The 25458-nt window shown below is 46.5% G+C and overlaps 12 protein-coding genes across 12 annotated transcripts; 5 read left to right on the top strand and 7 right to left on the bottom strand.

Moving 5' to 3' along the window:
* Positions 1-1878: 1878 nt before the first annotated feature.
* On the top strand, positions 1879-2640 carry N7496_002634 (RlpA-like double-psi beta-barrel domain-containing protein; the record flags this gene model as incomplete). The annotated part of the gene is made up of 1 exon (XM_056695565.1): positions 1879-2640. One exon carries the CDS (start codon positions 1879-1881, stop codon positions 2638-2640), a length of 762 nt encoding a protein of 253 aa, XP_056557777.1.
* A 760-nt stretch (positions 2641-3400) lies between these two features.
* On the bottom strand, positions 3401-4670 carry N7496_002635 (SDR family NAD(P)-dependent oxidoreductase; the record flags this gene model as incomplete). The annotated part of the gene is made up of 10 exons (XM_056695566.1): positions 3401-3420; positions 3474-3552; positions 3607-3669; positions 3727-3815; positions 3870-3921; positions 3977-4084; positions 4139-4201; positions 4248-4334; positions 4417-4561; positions 4621-4670. 10 exons carry the CDS (start codon positions 4668-4670, stop codon positions 3401-3403), a joined length of 756 nt encoding a protein of 251 aa, XP_056557778.1.
* A 1022-nt stretch (positions 4671-5692) lies between these two features.
* N7496_002636 (uncharacterized protein) lies at positions 5693-6699 on the top strand (the record flags this gene model as incomplete). The annotated part of the gene is made up of 3 exons (XM_056695567.1): positions 5693-5716; positions 5765-5923; positions 5974-6699. 3 exons carry the CDS (start codon positions 5693-5695, stop codon positions 6697-6699), a joined length of 909 nt encoding a protein of 302 aa, XP_056557779.1.
* A 48-nt stretch (positions 6700-6747) lies between these two features.
* Positions 6748-7332, top strand: N7496_002637 (uncharacterized protein; the record flags this gene model as incomplete). Its single annotated transcript, XM_056695568.1, has 1 exon — positions 6748-7332. One exon carries the CDS (start codon positions 6748-6750, stop codon positions 7330-7332), a length of 585 nt encoding a protein of 194 aa, XP_056557780.1.
* Positions 7333-7563: 231 nt separating this feature from the next.
* On the bottom strand, positions 7564-8601 carry N7496_002638 (proline racemase family protein; the record flags this gene model as incomplete). The annotated part of the gene is made up of 1 exon (XM_056695569.1): positions 7564-8601. The coding sequence occupies one exon, from the start codon at positions 8599-8601 to the stop codon at positions 7564-7566; it is 1038 nt and encodes a 345-aa protein (XP_056557781.1).
* A 1288-nt stretch (positions 8602-9889) lies between these two features.
* Positions 9890-12427, top strand: N7496_002639 (uncharacterized protein; the record flags this gene model as incomplete). Its single annotated transcript, XM_056695570.1, has 9 exons — positions 9890-9930; positions 9991-10113; positions 10164-10255; positions 10278-10463; positions 10513-11057; positions 11118-11391; positions 11445-11620; positions 11694-11877; positions 11940-12427. 9 exons carry the CDS (start codon positions 9890-9892, stop codon positions 12425-12427), a joined length of 2109 nt encoding a protein of 702 aa, XP_056557782.1.
* A 324-nt stretch (positions 12428-12751) lies between these two features.
* N7496_002640 (uncharacterized protein) lies at positions 12752-13870 on the bottom strand (the record flags this gene model as incomplete). Its single annotated transcript, XM_056695571.1, has 1 exon — positions 12752-13870. One exon carries the CDS (start codon positions 13868-13870, stop codon positions 12752-12754), a length of 1119 nt encoding a protein of 372 aa, XP_056557783.1.
* Positions 13871-14907: 1037 nt separating this feature from the next.
* N7496_002641 (ferulic acid Esterase/Feruloyl esterase) lies at positions 14908-16342 on the bottom strand (the record flags this gene model as incomplete). Its single annotated transcript, XM_056695572.1, has 3 exons — positions 14908-15864; positions 15921-15969; positions 16026-16342. 3 exons carry the CDS (start codon positions 16340-16342, stop codon positions 14908-14910), a joined length of 1323 nt encoding a protein of 440 aa, XP_056557784.1.
* Positions 16343-16980: 638 nt separating this feature from the next.
* Positions 16981-17699, bottom strand: N7496_002642 (uncharacterized protein; the record flags this gene model as incomplete). Its single annotated transcript, XM_056695573.1, has 2 exons — positions 16981-17238; positions 17475-17699. 2 exons carry the CDS (start codon positions 17697-17699, stop codon positions 16981-16983), a joined length of 483 nt encoding a protein of 160 aa, XP_056557785.1.
* Positions 17700-18504: 805 nt separating this feature from the next.
* Positions 18505-19290, bottom strand: N7496_002643 (uncharacterized protein; the record flags this gene model as incomplete). The annotated part of the gene is made up of 1 exon (XM_056695574.1): positions 18505-19290. One exon carries the CDS (start codon positions 19288-19290, stop codon positions 18505-18507), a length of 786 nt encoding a protein of 261 aa, XP_056557786.1.
* A 1438-nt stretch (positions 19291-20728) lies between these two features.
* N7496_002644 (T6SS phospholipase effector Tle1-like catalytic domain-containing protein) lies at positions 20729-22394 on the bottom strand (the record flags this gene model as incomplete). Its single annotated transcript, XM_056695575.1, has 5 exons — positions 20729-21271; positions 21345-21532; positions 21602-21695; positions 21754-22082; positions 22151-22394. The coding sequence occupies 5 exons, from the start codon at positions 22392-22394 to the stop codon at positions 20729-20731; spliced, it is 1398 nt and encodes a 465-aa protein (XP_056557787.1).
* Positions 22395-24191: 1797 nt separating this feature from the next.
* On the top strand, positions 24192-25320 carry N7496_002645 (S1/P1 nuclease; the record flags this gene model as incomplete). The annotated part of the gene is made up of 4 exons (XM_056695576.1): positions 24192-24384; positions 24479-24570; positions 24649-25221; positions 25297-25320. 4 exons carry the CDS (start codon positions 24192-24194, stop codon positions 25318-25320), a joined length of 882 nt encoding a protein of 293 aa, XP_056557788.1.
* Positions 25321-25458: the final 138 nt, after the last annotated feature.

Raw genomic sequence — 25458 nt, forward strand, 5'->3', positions numbered from 1 at the left:
GCCCCCCTCGCATCTTGAATTACAATAGCATGGATCCAAGATATGGAAAAGAAGAAGCCTGTCAAAGGTAGATTTGACAATCAATCCTTAGATGCAGTACGCAGTTAACATTGTTCATTCGTTTACATTGTCTTTGCAGTACATTTGTCTGAGGCGCCGATTTTAGGCACAAGATACACTACAAACACATCGCGCCATCGGAGCCTCATAAGACCGTGATGTAGATATTCTTAAATGACGTGATCTTGGAGACATAGGTGGACATTACACCTTGATCCTTAAAGCTACTGTATTTCGACTGTGCTGGAGAACTAAAGTAAGCAGGGTGTGTCTCTATATCATGGACAATCCCGGATGGAATCGAGGATCTGAATACTCGGGAATAGTCAATTTCCTAGTGAAGAACGTGTACCTAGTGCTATTGAATTAAGCAAAATGACTCTTCTCATATTATAGGCTGCCACAATCCACATATCTCGCCCATAAGATATTGAGAGAGGGAAATTACAACCTCTCTATGCAAGAAAATCTACCAAGTGCGGGATTAGTGCTAGCTACAGAAATCGGGTAATTGAGGACGACGAGCCTGAGGTAAATGCCGCAGCGTCGTGGAAAAGTGCCGAAAGAATCAAAGAAAAAAGTTTAATTGAACAAAGAAGACTGTAAAATCGGGGACAGTACCCAACTTAGAGTCCTTCGTCTGGTGTCTCGTGTCTCGTTGACCAATGGGACAACACTTGAATAGATTGTACGACCAGGGTTGTCAGTCTTCTTTGTCCAATGTCAGACAAGGGTTCTCCGTCCTCCTCAAAACCTACCCCCCAATAAATCTACTATTGCATCCCGTCTACCCAGTCTTCATACTCCTTCCCCTTCGAGCCTCCAGGCTCTGATACGGCGGCGGTAGTTATATCCGCTACGCCACATCGGAATTCGCGTGGCGATGGCAAATGGCAGCACATGTCGGCAATAATCAATCGACCAGTGACCTGGCTGGCCTCCTCTTCGACAAACCTTCCAGAACAATTTTTGTGATGAACCATGGGATTGATCTGTTCTAATATTCGGTTCATCCAATACCCCATATTCTTTCACGACTGACGGCTAAACGGATCGCCGGAATAGGCAAGAAGTGGAGATTCCATGGCATCATCCCTCAGGGACGGCGATACTAAAGTTTTCCTCGCTACCGCCAGGAACCAGGCACAAGCCTATCGCCCCTGGCATTGACCATGTTTCCTCTGCGGAAAAGGTGGCCACCGCTCATACAAAATTGAGATTTATGTCATAGGTACCTGGAAGTTGCACAGTGGAGCATCTATGGAAAATGAAAATATAGTTTAAGTCTTGGCCAAGCGTGCGGCAAAATTATCCGCTCTTCGTGACCTAGGAGCGGCCAACACATTTACAATATAATCTAGCTAAATATGCTTGTCTATAACTGCCAACTGACATTCGAGACTCACTCCCTCGGGCCAGGACGTCGAAAGGTCTGTAAAGAGGGTGGAGACTGGATTCGAAGAAGAGATGATTGGAACCATACGGGGAAGTGGTGGAAAGGGTGGCGGGGAAGAGGAAATCTTTCATACTTGTGCAGAGTGTTCCATGTCTCAACACTTGGTGGCTTCATCAAGACCATGGAACTCATCCTTTTGCTTAAGTCAGGAAGACTGCATTCTGGAATACTTAAATCGATCACTGCCCCCCTCGAATTTCCTTCCTTCGATTGTATCCAAAGACGACATTCATTCCTTAAGAAGTCATTCCTTTCAGTCTTCTTCTTGCCCAGTCATTCCTTCTGGCCTGTTTTAACACTCTTTCAACCTCAAGGTTCAATAACCAAGTCAATTCTCTTCTCCACTTCTATCTTTAAACATCATGATGTTCCAATCCACCGCCGCAGCCGGTCTGCTCTTCACCCTTGGCGCCTCTGCCCAGTCGGTCATCTCCAGTGGCCAAGGCTTTGGTACATACTACTATGATATCGATCAGGTTGATGCCTGTGGTACCACCTTCGAGTATCAGAACCAAGGTGGAGTCATGTGCAGCTCTGAGACTCTTCTCTCTCTTAACGAGATGGACACCAACTACGTCGTTGCCATGAACAACACTCAGCTGCGTGCCGATCCATCCCAGTACTGCGGCAAGAAGGTCGTTGTCACCGTCAATGGACAGAAGTCGGACCTGCAGCTCTTCATCGGAGATGGCTGCCAGCGCTGTGGCACCGGCTCCTCCACCAGTGACACCTGGAACTCAGAGGGTGCTCCAGGCCTCGACTTCAGCTACTCCGTCCTCGACCAGTTGTCCGGAGGTAGCGCCTGTAACGACGGCCACGTCTCCATCTCATGGGAGATCCTTGACGAGACCATCTACAATTTTGATGGCAGCTCTTCAGGATTTACCTCGTCCTCTGGATCTAGCAGTTCGGACACCTCCAGCTCTCAGTCTGCCACTCCAACTACGATGCAAACCAGCGCGTCTGCTGCGCAGTCTACTGCATCATCCACCGCCTGCTCAGACAACGCATGGCAATGCAACGGCGATGTCCTAGAGCAGTGCATCGGCTCTACCTGGACCCCCCGTGCTACATGCGCTGCTGGTTCTAGCTGCAAGGGTGGTTCCAACCCGTACTGCTCCTGAAAACATTCCTTTTAAAGCCCTTGATGGGACACCAATCAGGATTGGTTAGGATTCTTCGTGTATTTAGTTCTTAGGAGAAGCTTATCAGTCACTCGATGTGACTAGAGCGAGTCCTTGTCTACCTCGGTCGTTATATTGAGTTCTTCCCAGGAGCTCACTTGTGACATTCATTCCTATTGAGATCATAGAATTTAACTATAGACAGTTTGCCCTCAATTATATTTTCTTCGATCAAAATTTCCATTTCGTAGCATAGGAGGACTTAGAGAGACTGTAGCTTAAAACACTTTCAAAATATGCGGTTGTGCAAGGGAAAAGGTCTCTGGCATCCTTTGTCCATTTGCCGGCCGTGTTGGACCCTTTACCTGCCTATGAGGCTTCAGTCAATGGCCCGTTACTTCGACCAACTATTAACCTGGGGATGCGGCGTTGCATTGGGAGTTCTGGTAGCGTTACATCTAGACTACTCTCGCCTGAACTAAGGATCTGTAAAGAAAATGCCCGAAGGCGCATCTCTGGCATGGAGTAAATCACGGTCTAAGAGAATACAAACGAAGCACATAGCTCATCCCAAGGAATAGGTCATGTTGTAATCACAGTAACCACCCGAGTAAAATCATTCTGTAGTATCGATGTGAATGATATATCATTTACTCCATATTCAAGCTAACACTATTGAAAGATTGAGTATCTTTCATCTGAAATACGACCAGTGGCAAGTTTACTGGGTATTTTTACCTGATCTAGGTATGGGTTCCATTCAAGACACATATCCGCAGTCTAAAAAGTCAGATTGATAAGTTTCAACGATCAGGGCTAGCATGGAGTCTTACCGATCACAATTTGCTGACCCGTCATCGAAGTATTTTTGGAAAGCGATATATACATGTCAGCACAATCATCGAGGAAGACCTAGATATATCTTGTTTAGTAGGTGGTATAGACCGTCGAGGTACATGGACTGACTTCGTGCTTCAATGTGGACTTATCCTTCCAAGCAGCAATTTGCTCTGAAGAGTATCTCACTCCCTAGAAAATTCATTAGTCAAATCGCTCTGCCTGTTTCAGGGCCTATAAAATCCTTACCCATTCGGTCAATAGCAAGCCGGGAAGGACGGAATTTATGCGGACCTTTGGTCCCTGGGATGCTTTTAAGCATTGCAAGAGATGTAAACCTATTAAGAATTAGAAAAAAAAATTCTTTTCCCTCGGGATCGTATTTAAGATACCGGCGGATTTAGTCACAGAGTAAGCCATGCTGCTCCCACCAGCGGTTATACCCTGCATAACATCATCAGTGGAAACACTCATGTCGGCTAAGGTGAGGAAATCGTACAGCAATTGATGAAGTGGCAATGAAGACGCCACCTTCAGGATTCGCGTTAAAAGTCGGGGCGGCTTCCTTGAACAAGACGAGGTTGCATTTGACATTGGTTGCCCAGCACTATATGATACGTTTAGTCTCGTTACACTTTCGAGGACACTGGTTCAATCTTACTTTATCCCATTCTTCATCAGTCAATGCATCGAGATCTCCAAATTTGGTGAATTTCGTCCAGCCCTGTGACAGTTAGATCTAGATCGGAAATCCGATCAAAGAGACTTACTGCATTCGAAACGATAATGTCCAGCCCGTTCAACTTCTCGATCGTGCTCTGAACCAGTCGCACACAATCTTGCGGAAGACCGGCATCCTATTTGACGATATGTATCAGAGACCAATAATTAAATATTGTGGATCGAAGGTCACTAGTTGGAGATGAGAGCAATACGTACTCCCTGGATAGTGACTGCTTTGATGCTGTACTTCGTCGCTAACTCCGAGGCAAGGTTATCAGCCTGCTCCTGACTGAAGAGATAATTGATTGCTAAATTGCAGCCTTCGACGGCGAATTTCTCTGCCACAACTGCCCCAAGCCCCCTGTATAGGTTCGATCAGTAAGATCTCGAATGAAAGTATCAGAATAATATAGAACATACCTTGCCCCACCGACAATGAGAACATTCCGACCACGAAGGTTATATGGCATGTTTACAATCACGATAAACAGAGAATGTAGGCCTATGAAGTTCTTTGATTTAGGGAAGGACGAGCGTCTCATTTGTAATTTGGCGAAGTTTCCCTCCCCTCGGTGCAACCTAAGCAGCCACAAGAGCTACCCCGCAAGTTCGGTAATACCGATGTACCGACTTCTCAAACCGAAGAGCCTGTCGGCCTGACCGATGACAAGGGCACAATCATGTGACCTGTTCTATGTCTGTTTCTACAGACGCAATACGGTCTTTCATTGAAATAGATAAAGAAATACACTCAATGGCCGCCGTAGATTAAATGTCGTAAAGTTGTCACACACGATTGCCGACAGAGAGTTTGCCTGTGTATTTTGTATAAGTTGTTATTTCTCGGGCGATAAACGAGGCCTAATTATGAAAGCATTTCCTGTTCTGCATTGAAATGGCATAAGATGATATAAAATTTGAAATGATAGGCTTTTGGATTTGAGGTTCTGATGTGATAACGGAACTCAGAGCCAGCATAAAGAAAGTAAGTATATTATTGGTTAGTACAAAGTTCATAGACCCACTACGGTCTGGAACTATATCTTTCTAGGCCCCTACAGACCCCCTTGACGATGATTAAACTCACTAGCAATCTTTAGGAGCTCGGTAGCCGAAAAATACCCGGAAAGCCTCGTGTTTCTTTTCTTTCTCAAAACATGACATTCTTTTCATATTTCCGACCAGGTGGACGTCAGACAACAGCTCGCAAACCCCAGATTTACATTGAAAGAGAGAATAGTCCAGGCGAGATTTTTCTAGGTATCGTCTTATAAATTGAGTATGCCGAAGGACTGACATTGTGCTCATAGAACAAAGAATCCCCGAAGAAGACTTGTATCGATACACTAGACATCGTTGGTTGTAAGCAAATTGATCGGTTATCTTTGGCCAGCGGCTCATTCAAGGCCCGATTTTAGAAGTAACGAAGAAAGTGAACTTGCGAAACGCCGTTTAAAATTTAACTTGTAACAACTTCTCGACATCGCAGTTAATGCTTGCGACGGGGCCCAGTATTGTGTGTTCTAGTTGCATTGAGACCAGCAAGACTTAACGGCTAACTCAGATTGAAGGCCCTAGGATTACGAAGTGCGTGGAAGGTCTGCATAATAAAGCATTCATCTTGAAAATGGATAATGGACCAGAGGCTTTTGCGAAACTCCCAAATCCCAATGCTAGACCTGCCCGTTTTTCCGTTGCGTCTGAGGTTGCTACACGTGAGCTGGTAAGGTGTTCAGTGTCATTTAGCTGTTATCACATCACTAAAATAAACAGCTTCGTGATGTATTTAAAATTCCTGTCCCTCGGGTGTTGTCTTGGTCTTCCAATGCAGGAAATAATCCAGTCGAGGCTGAGGATATTATTAAGGAGAAAGCCACTGGTGTACGACTGGGCTCTGTGTGGAATCAGTGGCCTCGGGATATAAAGCTACAATTAATAACTCAAGTGGTTGCCATAGAGAACGAGTTAACTAACATTAACTTTGATAAGCATGGTTGCATCTACTTCAAACAAGACTTACGTACCCTTATCGGGGAAGCAGAAGATATTCATACACAGACTGCTGGATCCAACGTCCTTGAACGATTTTCTATTAGACCTTTGACCACGAACGAGCTATGGCGCGGAGCTAGGAGGGACATGAATTTGGATTGTGGCTCCTATAGGTGGGCGAATTATCAAATTCCTATTCCGTTGTTTCTAACATTTCTTCCGGGGACAAATGCGTGTGAATACACCCATACGATAGGCCATAATGAATGGATGTGGGTCAAGGCGCATGCTGTTCCTCGGCTGAATTATTACCGGCCGAACAGGAGCAAAGAACTTCCTGAAGATGGTGTTTTACTCCTGGAGAAATATATGAATATTTTCCCCCTATCTTGTCCCCAACCAAGCGATGAGTCCTCCTCTGCCAACGTTCTTTGGTATCCAGACCTTCATCTGGATAACATTTTCGTTGATCCAGACACTTGTCAGATCACTCACATTGTGGACTAGCAATCAGCTTGCGTTGCTCCATTGTTCTACCAATCTGGCGTTCCCAGAATGTGTAGACATCCTCGGCCTGTTCGGGAAGGCTGGGTTGTCCCTACACGACCAGAGGGGTTTGAAAGCCTGAGCAAAGAGGAACAGAAGCAGATTGATGAAGATTTAGAAAGTGAGACTATTCACAAATACTACGAGGCGCAGGTGTATAAGCGAGCACCTCTTCATTGGGCTATGCTCCAGCAACCGGCAATCTCTATCCTCCGGAAACCTGTTTGGCTCGTGAGCGGAGTGTGGGAAAACCGAGACCTATTCTTCCTTCGCGAAGGGCTCATGAACATTGTAGCCCAATGGAGCGAGTTCTTCCCGAACACCTCTTGCCCGATCGATTTCAGCAGCGAGGGAATCGAGCTCCAGTCTAAGGAAGAGGAAAACATCAATGGAGTCGGACGTATGTTATTAATGTTCAGAGAGCAAGCTGTACTCCCTGTGGATGGAATGGTTAAACCTGAAGATTACGATCTGGCTCATGAGAATAATCGCAAGTTCAAAGATATCTTCATTGGGCTGGCGAAGGTGAAGAAGAAAAGGAGCTGTTCAGGAATCTATGGCCGTACTAAGAGTCTGGGAATATCTGAGATTTAGGGTTTTATTTTATAAAGCCGTCGCTCTGGCGCTAGTCCCACCAGAAAGCCTTTTGGATGAGCTGATTTTGCGTATTTTAATCTCGCCGGTAGCTTTGTTTCTTCTCTTTAAAACATGGAACAGGATTCGAACATAGGTCGCATTTAACTCACTGGACTTTCTATGAGATAAGACCTCCAACTCTCACAATACGACGATGACTCTCCGAGGAGAAAGAGTGTATTATATTTGTTATAGCTGTCTTACATGCCATTGATCACCAACTCTGAAGCCGACTGGCCAAGGATCGTTTGCATCCAACACCATCTGTTTGAATGAATTTATCCAAGCACTTCCCTTGACAGTTGGCAGAACAGCGTCATATCCTCCCAGCCTCTGTGTTCCACGGATATGGCACTCAAACGTGCTCCCAATAATACTGCGATGCGTAAACTTCTCGCCAACCTTGAGCTGACCACGAGCATGGAGGACGGCCATTCTTGCACAGCTCCCTGTGCCACATGGGCATCGATCAAACCGCCCAGGAGAAACCACAACGGTATTCAATGCCTCCATCGTATCGTGCTGGAGAGGCTCCGTGAATTCGAGTATACTGACACCCTTGATGCTCGGGGTTTCCGGATGAACGGGGATAAACGAGGCCTGCTGGAGTGCATATTTGATTCTCTCTCCGTATTCGATTAGCTTCGGGCCATTTTGGTTATTGATGCGAAGCCCAAGAGAGGTCACGTCTACAATTGCATAGATCATCCCTCCCCATGCTATATCGACAGAGATCGTTCCCAGTCCGGGCACGTCGACCTTGTAATCCAGGGCGAAAACGAACGATGGAACGTTGTCAAATGCGACGGCCTTGCACTTTCCATCCTCGCATTCGGCGGTAACATGAACTAGGCCTGCTGGTGTGTCCAAAACCAAATTTGTAACAGGCTCAGTCATTTTCACCATTCCTGTCTCAAGAAGCACTGTTGTTGTAGCGATAGTGTTGCCTCCAGACATTGGTGGGTATTCGTCGCTTTCCATAATCAGAAATCCGGCGTCGGCTTTGGGGTCGCAAGGTGGGAGAACAAGGTTCACACACATCGCGGGACGTCCACGAGGCTCTTGCATGAGAAGCTGACGTATATGATCCTCTTTGTCTCGAAAATGAATAAGCTTCTCATACATGGTATTGCATCCCGAGGGGTTCAAAACGCCCCCGACGATTACATCGCAAACTTCGCCAGCGCAATGACAGCCGACAACGTTGATGGACCTTTGAATTTTCATTGCTCGGCAGATATAGTGGTGGAAAGGGAAAGAATTGTTGTTGAGAATACCTTGAAGTCGAGGAGCGACGGGGTGGGAGCTTTATATATTGTCTCCACAGATGAATACCACGAATTCTTTTATTTGGAGTTGGTTTTCTTAGCACAGGCGAAGATAAAGTGACATTTTATGCCCGCTGGTGTTCGGTACGGAGAATGTGCCAATTGAATTCTTGGAGGTTTCCTAACGGGTTGGATGAATGGGTCCACCGGCAGTGTAACCGATCATACAGTAGCTGTCTTGCAGCATCCCCATGCCATCTTTGATTATCCTATCCCAGAGAGACAAGAAGTGAGATTTTATGAAAGCCCCCGATACATAGGCTTGTCTGTGGATATTCTGCTATCAGAGTCGCGACAAAGCCTATTATAGGATTGACTACTACAACTATAGCGAATTAGGGCCAATAATTCCAAGTGAAACCTTCGACTGCTTATTCTAGGATGAAAAGCCAGCTGATATGATAGTCCTCTGTGTAATTGAAAATTCTCAATTCGTCGTTTCGCTCATTGTCTCTGGTTAGATAGTCTCGCGCTTATGAGCCGCATTTGCTAGTACAATTTGAAGGCTTGCTTTAATTTTTCTGCTCAATTGAATTATGTTGTTCCGTAAAGGTTTAATTGTATTCCAACGTATATACGGAGCTACTCCTGCTTTCACGCTACGCTGGGGCAGTGTGGCAACTTTCTTACCCCGCACGTCCGTTCGGCAGGCTACGCGATGGACGGATATTCATCGGCATCGTTGCCGATAGCTTGGGCTTACTCGTATCTTGGTTGATGCTTCCTCGAACAGGGTCAAGTGAGCTTCCTTCACATTTAAGCTCTCTATCTCTCCCTCCCCCTCTCTAAAATCAACCAGTAATCTAAGATCGCTTATTACAAAATAATGTGTGTTTCAAGACATTAGCATTGGTAGACTTTATAGTCAACGTCAGTCGTTCCGGAAGGAGACTCTGAGTAGAAATAGAGACCAATACTTTTATATCTGCCAACAACCGTCCAAAGGGCCTAGGGAATTCCTGTACACATACTGGTGCGCTAATCAATAATCGGAGAATCGAGACGGCGGCAAGTCGAGGGTGGCCACCATAAACTCTCGTCCCGCTCGGGGCAGGCGGGCAGCGCTCCGCGTGACTCCAAAACCCAGCGTTGTTCTTGCTATCCAACTACTTCCCTCAGCACTTTCCATCCTGCAGATATCACATTCTAGAGCGATAGTTTTTCTCCCTGCGACCCATTCTCTTACAATGGCAGGAGTTGAACAAGCTAGGAAAAGATCCGCGAGCGTGTAGGTGGAAGGTTTGGGTAATAATACTGATGTTGCTGGCACTGACTATTTCCTTGGTAGCTGCGCGAGATGCCGGAGGCAAAAGATCAAGTGCTCTGGCTCGTACCCGTGCCATAGCTGTAGCAAGCGTGGCCTTTCCTGCAATTTCAACAAGATGGATCAGAAGGTCCTGGTCACTAGGGGGTTAGTTGTCGCCGCTCAGGTAATTACTAACTGTCTGCTAATCGGCGTAGATATATTTCTGAGTTGCAGCAGAAGATTGCGAGGATGGAGAAGCATATACAAGGCCATCATGATGTTTGCAATTCGATTGGCGATACCAACAGTCAGTTGATCTTGCTCTTTAGTTTTGGTTCAACCACCAACGCTAACTTCACTAGACCCCGTGGATTGTGAAGGTATAGCTGGCAACGAAAGGTCGACTTCGCCTAATGACATTGAAGATTCCGAGGAAGCGGGTGACCATGATGGACTGGTTAATCCGCTAGTCACCGGCCCGCCCGCTTTTATGTCTCCAGGCAATGAGAGAATATGTATGTTGATATTAGTCTCATACAGATTACGGTTCTAATTGAGTATCAGTTTATCTAGGAACGTCTTCGAATTGGTCTTTTACTCGACGTGTGCTGAGTGTCGCGCACCAACACGTACACAAGGAACCGCTACCAACGGAGTCATTAATATTTGAAGGGGCGTCCTATAATTTGGACTGGGATGGATGGCGGACGGATCCGATGCTGGCGAACCCTATTATCCCCAGTCTCGACCATGCGCAATATCTGATCAATGCAGTTGGGTTCCGCTGCGGAGGGCTGTACCACCTCTTCGACGAAACCGACTTCATGAAATCATTACATGACTTTTATTCCCAGGAGCCCCCATCAAGAGCAACGGTGAAAAGCCTATGGTATATTCATTTTCTCCTTATTCTGGCTTTTGGAAAGAGCTTTACCCAACACCAAAGCCAAGGAAGGAAGCCTCCAGGAACAGAGTACTTTGTCAAAGCCCTGCAGCTTCTACCAGACCACTACTTTCTCTACTCCTCGCCAATGATATCAACCGAAATTCTGTGCTGCATTGCTTTATTCTACCAATCTCTCGACTGTCGCAGCCCGGCACATAATTATGTATGGCCTTCAATTTGGGATTTTTTTCATCTCATGCAGCGTGGCTAATAACAGTTCCAGGTCGGTCAAGCCATGCGATTGGCCATGGCGCATGGCATGCACACTGACATGCCGATTAGAGATTTGGGGCTACACGCTGTTGAGAGATGCAGGAAGATTTGGTGGACTGTTTATATACTAGACCGGCACATGTCCTCAATACAGGGCCTACCTCAGTCTATCGATGACCGCTTTGTGCAAGCCATTCCTCCCTCATTCCCTGGATCCCCCGAAAGGGCCAGGAGACTGAGCATGCATATCAAGCTATGTCGCAGTATTGCTGATATCAATAGCAGTAAGTTCTATCAGACTCCTACATGGAGTGACATTATCTAAAGGCACGAACAGCTGTGTATGCCGTTGATGGCCGAATCAACCGAAGATTTCTATTGAACACCAAAGTAGCATTGTCGAATATAGCAGGACATGCGGATGAGCTTCGCGAGACTTTTCCTCTCTATTTAGATGGGACGGATCTCGGAATTCCTCGAACATCGGCGTACTTGCACCTTCTTTACCAACAAGTTAGTTTTCAATATCCGCCCAGAGGCCCACCAATGAACTGACTGTTATCAATTTCCTGATGCATTAAACCAGTGTGTAATTGTCGCCACAAGACCTCTGCTCTTCTGTTTCCTGAAAATCCGTCTTGAATCTCCGGAAAAGTGTATAGAATTTCTCAACAAATCACGGAATATCCGCAACCTGATCCTAATGTGCATCGAATGCTCACAGCATAGCATCGAGATTCTGCATAGTCTTAAGTCTCAAGGCCTTCTCGGTAAGGCACCCAAAACCCCCAAGCCCGCGATACATGAACTTCGATCTAATGTATCGTGCAAGAAAATTTCCTCAATTTGGACCTGGAATCAGTTTTCATATCCACAGTGGTCCTTCTCATAGGGCCCATAATTGACCCTGTATTAGTGGATGACTATCCCCGGTGGCTCGAGAAGGCCTATGCTATATTCCGAGAGATGGTTGCGAGCGGAAATGAAGTAGCCAAATTCCGATGGACTGAGCTCCAACAGCTAGACATGACTCTACACGCTACATCGCAAGACAATGCCTGCAACCCGGCTGAAAGTGCTCTGTCTCTGCAGTCTGATGCTGTTCCTCAACTGCTTTTGCCAGAGACGGGCTATGCCCTAGCATCCATGGACCACAGCCCTGGCAGCCATACCCCTTTCATTGAGAACAATAACTTGGATGCGGAATGTGGCCTCGGCCCAATGCCAAGCTCTGCCGAAATGATGGCGATGGCAGATTCCATTGAGATATACCACGCAGAATGGGTGTCTAGCGTGATGATTGACCATGACATCTGGTAGGGCACTCGACTGTATAGAGTGTCTCAGGTATTAATAAAGAGCTTCAATTGTGTTAAAAATTTGTAGATTGCTCTAATAAAGACCAACCAAGGATATTACAATAATATCGCGGATCTAAATGCGTAAACTATCAGTAATGAATGATTTCCCTATTCGCTTTTCAGAGGTAGAGGGAACTATGGACAGGTGTAGTATAAATCTCTCCCTACCAGCCATCTCTTCCACTCCCAAGGTTCTACCTATATCCAAGGATAAGCTCAGATGAGAAAGATTCTTTCATTAGGTAACATCTCCAATGATTGCGAGAATCTCATCATTTCTCCTTCACAAACTACAGTTCTTCTTCTCGTTAAGCGCCAAAATGGCATTGGCTGTTGTCAAGTCCGTGAGACTCACACCAACGCTTTTGTACACCACAAAGCCTTGGGAGACAAATTGATTTGTCTGCAGAACTTGCTGGTCATTCAGAGGTTTTATCTTGCCGCTCATCAAAGCGATTATTTGGCCGAGCTCAACTAGATCGTTCGCCGTGAGTTTGCTCTGAACAATCTCTCCAGAATTCTCAAGAGCAAACTGCAGGTCGTCGACAAGCAATACTCCCTTGCCCTCACCACTACAAGGGTTATACACACCCTCGGCGGTTATGGCATAGTGTAGCAATGCGGGATCCAACTCAATCATGTCCGACTGCCAGGACCCAATGGCAGAGACAAACGGTTGACGGATGGAGTGACGCCGCTCAGTCAAATAATTGGCAGGAAATAAAGGCTTCCGAGAAGGAGTGGTGCAGAAGACGCAGTCGGTGTCACTTAGGCGTTTCTTGACTTGTTCCTGATAATCCGAAGCAGTGGTATCGATGAAGTGAAAAGTACACTTGGATTTCCAACGAGCTTCGTTCTCTTGCAAGACCGTTTCAATAAGCTTATCGACCCGATCCTTAGAAGGATTCACAAAGGTGATGGTCTTAACTTCGGATCCTCTCAGGGTCAGTATCAGACGTGTATGCCACAAAGCCTGCATTCTACCGCCAAAGATAACAATATTGTCAACGTGGTTCCGCCAAGAGAAGGGCACCATTGCGTTCATGGATGTCCGGTAGCCAGTCACTTCCTCGGCGCTTAGCACGCCGGTGGGGTTGCCCTGTCCGTCGATGAGGATTAGGACACCGTGCAGAGGTATTTTCTTGCCGTCGGGTCCAGTGCCCGCCTCGATGACAATCTTAGCACCGACCCTCAAATCCGATGTGAAAGGGCGAAAAAGTGTCCGTTGGCCATTGGGCCGAGTAGCGGAGGTAGGATCGGGCTGATACTGACGCTCGCCAGCGACAGAAAAGTCTTCGAAAGTTTTCTCGATAACATTCCGGAATGTGATTGCCTCATCTTTCGTGAGATTTATCAATAACTGATGAATGGCCTCGTTGCCGAGGAATTGTATTTTGTCCATTTTGAATGTTCCAAGAGTGTCAGGAAAGTGTTTGCGAAGGGAGATGCACACCGAGCACGTATGCCAACGAATTTGAGTAAAATGATTGTGAAGACTAAAATAGACAGAATCTGAATACAACTATAGTGACATACCTTTAAACCTTTGAAACCTGATCCATGCCTGTGTTCGGGAAAATAGCCGTAGTCCCTCTTAATATCGGCTTTCCCCGCTCTGTCTCTTCGGCTAAGCTGCCGAGGGGCAAGTTCTCACTGCCACAATAACTGGTAGGAAATTCTCCAGAAGACGGGGATTCAAGCCTCTTTAAAGTGTATCGTGATGAGCTATCTAGTATAACTCCGAAGTCGATTACCTTTAAGAGGCGTTTTCTTGAGAACAGGACGCAAATTGTAAGCCACAAGCTGTAAGGGGATCGCTGTTTAGCTTCAGGTGTCTAGGTACAGGAGATATGTGATCCCTATTCTGCTGCTTTAACTAGGCTGGATGCCTTAAGCTGCAGGATCATGCATCTAATCTGATGCAAACTTGCAGACGTATTGACCAGGATTGGAAGTCCTCAACAATAACAGGCAAAAGCATTTGTGTCGCGCTTCCAGCACACTTGAGTCTTCATCCAGCCACATTTATAGTCAGTAAGGAGCTCGACACTCCCAGTTCCGTGCCTCGTCAGGGTCCCCGTTGCCCATATACACGGCCTTTTGCGGATAAAAGCATAGCGGCCGTTGACGATAGACCGTGTCCTGAGTGCTATCGTTTTTCCATGTCGTGGCAATCAAATTTTCAGGTGCAACTTTATTCTCAACCCAGTCCATTAATGCTAACAAAATATCATGTTTTCTGTCCATGAAGCCAGGGACACTGTGTAGACTGGACGACAATGCTGGCCCCTGATTGGGACCAGCAAAATACCAAGGCGCATGCATATTTGCTGGTGTGCCTGAGCAGTGTCTATATCGAGGATTTATCAGTATTCCAACGCTGTGGCCTCGTGATTGTATGTGTATTAAGAATAAGGCAGGGAGAAAAAGGGAAAGGACTTACTGCATTCCAGGAACGTAGAAAAATCGATAAAAACCATCCAAATCGATTCCCCTCGACATCAGGACATTAGTAATTTGGTTGTAGTAGTATAAGCTGCTGTCTGTCGGAATTAATCCATCAGACATGCCGTGATACATCAACAGCTTGCCGCCCTTCTTTTGGAAAGGCGAGATGTCAAAATCCTTAGCAGTTGCGTTGCCCGGATCGAGCTGGTCTGCCAGCTGGACTATGCTATAATCAAACTGCTCTTGTGTCCATTGCTTGCCTAACCCCAAGAAATATTCCACGTAATGGGTTCCAAGTGGATTTGCAGTTCCATTGTTGATAAGGACATCCCACTGAGATTCACTTCCGGGAAGAAGATGTGGAAAGACGAATGTCTGATTCACATCAACATAGTCGCTATAAATACGGCGTAGAGTGTTGAGCTGTTGCGGACTAAGACAATCTGTTTGGGATTCTTTGCGGCATAGCAAAGCTTCGAGGTTGAGAGCACATTGTTGCGGTGCCGATACAATACGGTCAACAAGACCATCCTGTGGATCACACTGCTTGATTATTTCGTCGCCAATTACCGTGAACATACTTTCAGGAATCTGGCTGAGTGGCAGTGCGTTGTATGTTCCGGCTTTGACTGTCCAAGGCTGCAAATGCGAAGTCCACCATGCGGGTGAACCAGCAATTACGCCGTCGAAATCGTCCGGATATAGCTCTACTGATCTCAGACCTTGACGACCGCCAGTGGAGCATCCGCTATAATAGTTATATTTCAGCTTCTGGCCATAGAATGCTTCGATCAGTTCTTTAGCGAGCACAACTGATCCGTGCATTGCTCGGTAGCCCCAGTCAGTCACCTTTTCCGGTGAATAATACGCCCAGCTTCCGTCCGTACTTGTGCTATTGTGTCCAGTATCTGTGGACATAGAAGCGAACCCATATCGAGTGCCAACAGCCTAATCTTTATTAGCCAAAATGTTCAGCGCTCCTGTAAGATAAGCTTAAAACAAACCATGTCCACCCAATTAATTCCTCCGGCAAAGCCACCATTTCCAACAGCCCTTCAAATAAGACCAGTTAGAGTAGAAATCCAAGTATACTTTCTGTCACAACTTACAAAAATCTGTCATTCCACTGCACTGGCAAGAAAATTCCGAATGAAAAAGCTGACTCTGGATTTGAGCTAACATTGATCTGAACAACACAGAGTTCTGGCAAATTCGTAGGTGACTGTGGGTAGGCGATGTCACTGGCTGGAACTTCAAACGTGTCTCCCTCGGCTATATGGTAGGCCTGCAGAACTCTTGCATTCGGGTGACTGGATGACGACAAATACCCCGAGAATACTTCTTTAGAACACGATAGTCTGCTGGTGGCCAGCCCAGGAAATGAGTTACCCAGAGCAAGGTAAGATAAATAACGAGCGAACAGCATGGTGCATGTCTTGGCTTGTTTATCCACGCCGTGCCCTATGTCCTCTGCTTCTGAAGCGGCATGGGATAGTCTAGGGCGGTATATAGAAAAATATGAACAACTATATATTATAACTTGGGTAGTGGGGAGTCCACTTTTGCATGAGTATACATCTTGCAGTCGTGTATCCTTTCTGGTTTAACTTCAATGACCCCACTGCGCGTCGGCCCCACGTCGTTCGCCCCGGCCCCACGGTTCCAGGAAGCAAAGCGACGCGGGGAACCCAGGACGGGTGGTATTGCAGCGAGCACTGACAGGGTATGAGACGATCCTCGGTCCATATCATAGGATGTAGCGCCTCGGAGAGAGGTTAAATAGGCTAATCTTCCAACCCTCACCAAAGCCACTTGCAAGATGGCAAGAAACATCGATTTGTGGCAGCGTAAGATGATTGTTTATATAATATACAACAAGAACAGAGTTACTCCATCGCAAATGGTAAAGGTGGCGCGGTGTGGTGAGCGCTCTTACCCGTGACGTAGGATATAGAGCCTTGACCAACCGCTGCCCTATATAACCTATACCCGTAGTGAAAGCAGACTATAGCAAGAAGTATATTGAGCACTGGGAGATCGATCACCAGGAATAAGGTGTACTCCTTACTCCAGCTCAAAAGTGAACTGCTTCGAAATAGGTGAGACCCTCCAGTGTGCAAAGAGCTGTGCATTCTCCACCAGAATCCGCCGTAGCATCTTCCCCCTCTCCTCTGCACTAGGCCCCACGCCCTGCCATTCGCGTAGATACAGTTCCATGATCCCCAAGGCCTCCCTCACCCACCTCCCTGCCCTCTCCTTGCTATTCTCCCTCTCTGCACCATCCGCCTCTCTAACTCCCCCAGAAATCGCTCCCTCTCCTCCCTATCCTTCACCGTAGCCTGTAGTAGTATATGGACCGGACTGACAAGTCCAACTCATCCATCTCGATTCTTTCGAGTCCTAATTCAGCTCTCCACCGCAACAGCAGCCAGGAACTCTACCTCCTCCTCACTCCCGACCTCTTCCTCCCACCCCCTTCAACACGCCTGCTCTCCAATCCCTCCATCCGGTAACCCACACCATATCACCTGCTCCGACTGGCTATCTCCCTCGCTAACCTCGTCCCCCGATACCTGTGCGAGGTACGCTGCTTCTAACCCGTGTATATCGTACTTCCCCTGCGCGACTAATATCCCAAAACTATTGAGGCCCCTTGCTTCCCGGGAAGTTACCCTAGCCACGCGAGATGGAGATGGAGATGGAGTAAAATATTCAAGCCAGAAGCGTGCATGTGATTCGGAATAGGGTGGTGCGCTGGGGTAGGCCGTGTGCAGGCGTCTCATAGTTGCCTCCAGCGTGCTAAGGGCCAGTGTAGTAAGAGTCGCAAATGGCAGAAAGGGCTGCCTACGGTGTGTGCACCCAACAGTGTAGGCCTAGCGGGGGATTTCAGGACCTGTAGGGATACTGGACTATAGCGCGGCTGGAATAGTGGGGAGGAGGAGTCGGGGGGTCCTTCTGTTAGGCGCTAGACCCTTTTCAAGTCAGCTTCAATACGTAAAGCGGCCCTGCCCCCTATCAAACCATAACTCCTTTTGACTGTGTTTATCCGAGATTAAGGGTCGTCTAGTGTCTTTTAAATCACTAGATTCTATCTGGATGTTAGTCTTTACTGCTCTCTTTAGGTTCTTTTCATTTTCGGATATCCGTTTCCTTCTTTGCTTGGTGTGCTGTTCTCCGCTTGAAAATACTGTTATTCGAGGCTGTCTTTTCCCGATAATCTGACGAAAAGTAAAATGCAGGCTCATAGTCCCGAGTGTTATTAGCGACGCCATCAGTAACTAGAGAAAGATATTAAACAGAAGCGATATACCGTTTCCACTAAGAATAACATAGATAAAATCAAAGGACGGTGGATCAGGTAATACCTATATTGTTAATCATAATCGAAACGAGACTAATTAAAATAGGCGCTATCACTATTTAGGGGAAGATTCACTCTATTTTCCTGTGCTAGCTCGAAAAGAAGACATTAAACGGAGTGTTACGAATCGAGGCTAACCTACAACCAGTGATCCAAAGTTTTTATTCATGGCCCTTCATCATACAATCCAGATCAAGAACCACTTGTGAGCCCACTCAATTTCCATATCAGTAGCGCTCCATTATAAGCTGCGTCTTTAGTGAGTCCTGTGCAAGAAGCCAACCCTTGCTCTGCAAGTAAGTGGCTAGGTTTGCCTGCTCACATGAGGCTTTCTTGTGGCTCTTTGTCTTGAAAGAAGCCTCGACGGTGTACTCAACCCCCGTACCCTCGACGTTCAAGAGGGGCCAAATCTCTAGGTATAGAGTCATATCATTCCACAAGCCAACAGAACGCCTGGCAAAGACTGGGCCAAATATGCGCGATACAGATAACGTGCTGGTACCCCATTTGTTAGGTCTCCAGTTGTCGAACTTGTTCGGTGCATTATCTATCAGCAATTGACGCGAGTTGCTTGTTCCCGGTAGGTCCATTCCGGTTCTCCCAGGGTCAGCTACCATTTTCTTGCGACTAACAGAAAGCGTCTGCTTCTGGTAACCCCACTCGACTTGCGCCTCGTATTTTGCGTCGCCGGCGTTGAAGTCATCGTTATTAGCCGCAGTGAGAGCAGCTTCAACGTGCCCACCAATGATGGCATACCGCTTCTTATACGTCAGCTCGAGGTTATCCTCGTTTTCCACCTTTCGGATGCGGGCGCTCCAGTTGGCGGCATAGAGTTCCTTGAGGCTGTTGTCGAGGAATTGGATATTCATCTTTGTTGAAATCAGGGGCATCTCGAAGGCTGATAGGACGGTAGCCACTAAATCGTGTTCGGCACTGAGGACTGCAGTTGGATTAAGCAGGAGCCGAACTTCGTAGTCTGGCACCATATTTGACACTGCCTGTGGTCGGGACATGACAATGGCAGTCGTAGCAAAGGAGGCGCACAGGTGAGATATGTATAGTAGCTTTGATCGCGCAGATAGGGTCGGCTCAAGCCAGTGGAGCAATATAGAACCCAAAATTACACGAGAAGATCAAGGTGATAAGTAGTGTGGCAGGCAGGATCTTGATGCGTATTAGGAGACCTTGGCAATGTCTGGCATGATAAAACTAGCTCGCATAACACTAAATGAGCTTTATTTATTGTCATCTAGAAAACCCCAAGCATTAACTTCTGATGACAACCGTATGTTGTGTCATACCAATGACAAGAATGGAGTAAAGTTTAGTTTGATTTAATTCCATTAGTTTCTCATACTGTCCCACGCGGATCCCCGCTGATTAACCGCAAACGGTGCCGGTCTTACCCGGGCAGGGTCCAGACCCGGTCATTTGTGATGGACTCAATCTAGATTCAATTTCCTCATAATCAGTAGCTCCTCTAGAGACGTGGGTCACAAAGCTCCGAATCGTCTTTTCGAGGTCCTTGCGCCTGGTACCAAAGCCCTCCCACGACAGCTCCCGGACACTAGACGTACACCACTTGCTTTAAAATCCCGTACGGAAGTCTTTACATCCCAATAAATACCAAATAACTTCGAGGCTAGCAGGAGGCGACTCATGTGGACAATTGGTCACAATGGCCCCAGAAACCCCCTCTTCATCCACCTCATTTGTCTGTTCAACTTGCTCATCATGTACATTGATTTCTCTAAATAGATATACATCAAGAGAGTGAGTCCGCTAATAGAGTCATATAAAAGGTTGGACCGTCAATGGACCAACCATAGTCCATATTGACACACTGAGCTACGAACCTTGGCTTCTGAGATTTATGCTCTGTCATCTAGCTTCTGAAGACACGAGCAGTTTTCTTAGGCGTGCTAGAGCCATAGGACAGAAATCACTAATTTACGGTTATGCTATAAGCACCCTTGAAATCTACATAATGCTTGGAGAGCAGTTAATTCGCTACGACAGCAGCATGGTCATTCTAGACCTGGCTTAACCGCAAGCCTTCCTGAATCTAGACTGTTTGATGGTATTTCCAACTAAATGACCAGGTTTTTCAGGCATTCTGTATTAACGGGCGGTCTTGTTTAAATATATATATTTTTTCTTTTCACGGCCTCCGATCAGGTATACAGTCCCCACTTCACAATAACAACATACCAGCTGCAGTAATACAATAGCAATTCATCAATATCGGCCCTCATACGGTAGCCTAGACAGCCAAGAAGTACCTAGGAGATACAAGATCAATGTACCTTTATAACAAGAGATTTCCTTTGGAGATGTAAAATTGCAGTTTAATAGGTACATGGGTTGCTACACAAGCATATCACGAACATAAACAAGAATTGGTTACACAAGACCAAACGTCATTGAAGTCATTCCGTGGCAGCTGTCCCGTTAGTGGACATGGTTATGCCGATCGAGGTCTACCAACAGGCTCTCTGGACACAGAGCTCTGGATAAGCTGGACCGAGTCACATAATCCAAATCATGCGTTACAGTCATCTTCTTATCCGGGTGCAAAACATACTCTGGTAGCCCCGGTGAAATGCCATTTTTTATCCATCGCCAGCCGGTTTGGCCACCACCATCACCACCTGGTCCCTCGATCACAAATCCAGCCAGTGCAGCTGGAGAATAACCGGGAGAGAAATTGGTCTTCCTTATCCGGACGATTGGATGGAAGTATTCATTAGTGCTGTGGGCGCTCTTATCATCTCCTGGGAGCTGCGAATAGTTGCCTGGCGTGCGGTCCTGTTTCCCCAGTCCCCGGAAGAACGCACCTTGCAGACCCGCAAAGTTGGACCTAATGTACCCGCAGCCCCAGTCATCGGCTCCCTGGCCGAGGGCGTTACGTTCAGTCCGCGCAGCCCGGTGTTGCTGAATTAGTTCCTCAATTATCACATTTTCAAAAGTCAGCATTCCCGACAGATTGTCCACCTAGTACCCAGCATTATTAGTCCATTAATCGCAATAATAAATCAAGGATTAAAGGTAATAGAATAGGGCATACCATCCACGCAAATGTGATATCCTCAATTTCACGATCTGGAGCTCCACCACCAATATTCTGGTGTACGCCGGGAAACCAACATTGCTGTAGCTCCTTGGCCGGCGCATCTTGAGTTCTGTGCCAAAGGGTCGGTGGAAAGGTGAGCCGTCTCTCATCGATCGCTAGGGCCTGAAAGGCGTAGTCTACATCTACACCGATTGGTAAGCGGGGTTGAACTCAGTGCACAAGATTGTGCTAGTAATCAACAATGGGCTCACTTTCTGACACATTTGTGTTGTGAAATGCGTACTGCTTTGAAAGATTGATACCCACTTTCGAAGCCATATCCACCAGTGGCCAATTAGGGATTCCCTGATTTAACGCTATTTTTAGCTCCTGTCACTCCTGCCTTGAAAGAATCCGCACTTACTAAAGCCCCAACTGTGTCCCAAACGCCAACTACTTTGATGCGGACATCATTCTTTAATCGTAGCTTGCCTTGATTCTGCTGGTACCAAGTAGACTTCTGGAAGGGCTGTCCGCCCGTATTCTCCCGGTAAGCCTTCCACATTTCGGGGAAGTGCGACATGTGCTGGGATGAGAGCACGCCTATTTCGGAGACAAGGCCGGCCACGGAGCGGACGGTAAAGGCGCCGCGAGAGAATCCAAAAAAGAACAGCTCGTCGCCTTGAACGTAATTGTTGGAGATGAAATCGTAGATCTGACAGACTTCATTGTCCAAACCCCAGCCAATACCACCTGTGAAAGAACAAAACAAGTACCAAATCAGCCCTGCACGATCTAAAATTAACGCCACCGGGGCTTACCATAAATGGCCTTCTGGAAAGGGAGCTCTCCAGCTCCCAGTCCAGAATGATATGAGACAATTTGCTGAACGAGATTGCCATGGGAGTCCGGGCCGCTTGGTGCGATAGTGCGAGCAATTCTCGCGACGTTGGAAGGCACAGATGCATCTCCCAAGTCGGACGCAAGCCAGGTTCCGTCCGCACAAAGGATGATACGTTTATAACCTGCCAGCCGAGATGCTAAGTGAGTCGATTGGGGCAGCATGATGGAAGGGATATAGACGTTGAGCTAGTCTGCGAGGCAAACTGTACGTATGATCTTGCTGTCCGGACAAGAGGAGTTAATAATAATACCCCCATTCGTGCAACGCGATCCAGCGGGAAATGTTGTCCTTAAAAGTTGAATCAAATGACCGGCCCGCGATGGCGAATCAAATCCAGGCATGATCATCAGAAAATCCCTCAAAGTGGTTTCAAAATTTGTCTGTAAATGCTATCTTGGGGGTCGGCATAGCAAAGAAAGATCTCCGCTTGCAGTCAAGTCTCAACCTCATTCTTCAAGCTAATGGTTCATGGAAGATTTTGATTGGTGGGTAAGAAACACCGGGGTTGAACCAAAAGAGTCGCCCAAACACCCCGCTTACACAAAGGCTTCAAATCTGACTGAAAACAAATCCAAGTTTTTTTCCGCACGTGCAGCTGCAATAGGCGTTAATTTGGAGAAGAATAACGGTAACGATACAAGAGCTTGGTCCGCCAGTAGATCTCAAATCGCTCACTAGCAATGGATGGGATACATGGACGATCAAGTAAGGTTTGGTTAGTGGATTTGATCCGTTCCAGGTCTCCCATTTGTTTGGGAGGCTAATTGGCACAATATTATCAAGAGGTCTTTTAGATGACGTACCATGTGAGCAGGAACTACTACCTAATCCAATAATGGCACGCACCCATTGAGCGGTAAGAGCGGTCCGTGATACCTACCCTCCTCACTCTGAGAACATCTCATTATTTAGCGGGTGAAACTTTGAATATGCAACTAAGCCCATTCTTTGTCTTCGATCACGATCCTAGGAAATCTAGAACCTATGGAATATCCAAAAACGAGAATGCCTGCCATCCCACAATCGAAATTCGGATGTACCATGAGACCCGGAAAAAGCGCACCAATGAAACCCCACATTCGATGTTCAACAAGACTAGAACTTGTTGCCAAGCCCCTACCTATGTATCTTTGATTGTTCTTCGCCAAAAGATGGCACACATATGCGTTAACATGATTGCGTTATGATTCCTCAAAATTTTCCTTGGCCAAAAAACGTGACATTTATTGGAATTCCTCTATCACGCCTACGAGAGTATGTATAGTACAGTTTTTGTGATGGTTTTGATTCAAGAAGCTGTTTCCACATCCCTATCCATTATTCTACTTACAGAAGCAAGTTGTGTAATTTTACTGTTTTTGTTTGACCCAAACTCCATCTCAGCATCCAGAAGCCATCGCAAGCTCCCATGCACAGCAATCAGTGGCTTTGTGACGTGCGCAATATGTCCTCTTCATGTTGACCCCCATTGATTTGAACCCGGTAGATCAAGTTGCAGAAATTATTGTTCCGAGACAGAAACTAAGTAACGCAAGTAGAGAAACTAAATCTAGGACTCTGGCGATGAGGGGGCTCGAAGTTTTCTGGGCATTTAACTTATGGTACGGGTTGCATTCAAGCCTAATTCTTGATTCGCTCACCCGCGAAGACACCCGCTATCTCCGGTCTCGTTGCGAGGGCTGTAAAATCAGCTGCCACTTACCATTGACGGATAAGTCACTTTCCTTGCTGCAAACAGCAGAGAGATCGCCCTGACTTGTCCTACCCAAAAAGCTTATTAGTTCTAGACTGTTTGGAGGGCATTCTACGTAGAAAAACTGATTATTGCTTCGATTTTCGAAGAGTTATAAATGTTGGACCACTACACTTGTTAGTCTGCTGATCCTTTTCTGACTTCCAAAGATCTATCCAAAGCTCACCTCTTTATTTACCACTTACCAGTTGCAAGTCCATCGGCAATGCATTCCCTCTGGCCACTCCTGTTACTCAGTTATACTGTCCAGTTGACTTGGTGCTGGGGAGACCTGGGTCATCGTACCGTTGCTTATTTGTCAGAAAAGTACCTAAACGAGCAGGGCGCTCAGCTTGTGGAAGACCTTATTACCCCAAACGAGGATTTTGATATCTCAGATGCGGCAGTGTGGGCTGATCGTCAGAAATTTAAATGGCCATTCACTAGGCCTTGGCATTACATAGGCATGTACTCAATGCTAATTGCTCTAGATTTCTTAGCTTATTCAAACAGATGCTGAGGACAACCCGCCTGATTTGTGTCATGTTTCCTATCAAGCAGATTGCAAGGAGGACGGATGTGTTATATCTGCTATTGAGAATATGGTTAGTGAGAGACTCTACCTCTAATATTGCAACCTTATTGAACACAAATATCGGCGAAATGTTACTGACGGTAAAAAGACCCATCAAGTTCTGGACCTCAGTTTAGAGAAGACGCAGCAAGGTGATGCTTTGAAGTTCTTAATGCATTTCATTGGTGATCTACACCAACCCCTACATGTTGAGAATAAGCTTCGAGGAGGCAACGATCTCCACGTTTGCTTTGACAATCACTGCGCCAAGACTACGAACCTTCATAGTGTGTGGGATACAGATATCCCACATAAACTGAACGGACTCAAGCACAAGCTGAAGCACAACGAGGAAAAAGAGCCTGCTGTGAGGTGGGCCGAGAAATTATTCCAGTCGCAGGGACTGAGACCACTTCAGGCAGAATGCTCTGACGTAAAAAAACCACTAAAATGCCCTATTATATGGGCAACTGAGACAAACCGACTGAATTGTGATTTCGTTTTCAAAAATGGCGTTGAATGGCTCGCAGATCACGATCTGGGTGGGGATTATTACAACGGCGCTGCTCCAATTGTGGAAGTACAAATTCTCAAAGCAGGAATCCGCCTAGCCGTGTGGTTAAATGCTTTGGCAGCTAACAGAGCTTCTTCAGAGGAGTATTTTCAATATCGACATGGAAAGGTAAGTCTTGGTTTCTGTTTCTGGCTCTATCCGTTTTTATAAGTGCGACAATCTGATTTTCTGATCTATTTTCAGATGAGATTACAAAAGGGGCTATAGTATGATGAAACTACAAGGAGGAATTTGAAAGTGAATACAATGTGGCAGCTTTAGTTGCGTGGTTTTATTCGAGCCCACTTGACAGGTTGGCGTGCTCATCGCTTTATGTTTTTCATATAGTAGCAATCCTCTGTTTCT

Source organism: Penicillium cataractarum, assembly GCF_028827025.1.
Source record: "Penicillium cataractarum strain IBT 29864 chromosome Unknown utg000002l, whole genome shotgun sequence".
Classification (NCBI taxonomy): domain Eukaryota; kingdom Fungi; phylum Ascomycota; class Eurotiomycetes; order Eurotiales; family Aspergillaceae; genus Penicillium; species Penicillium cataractarum.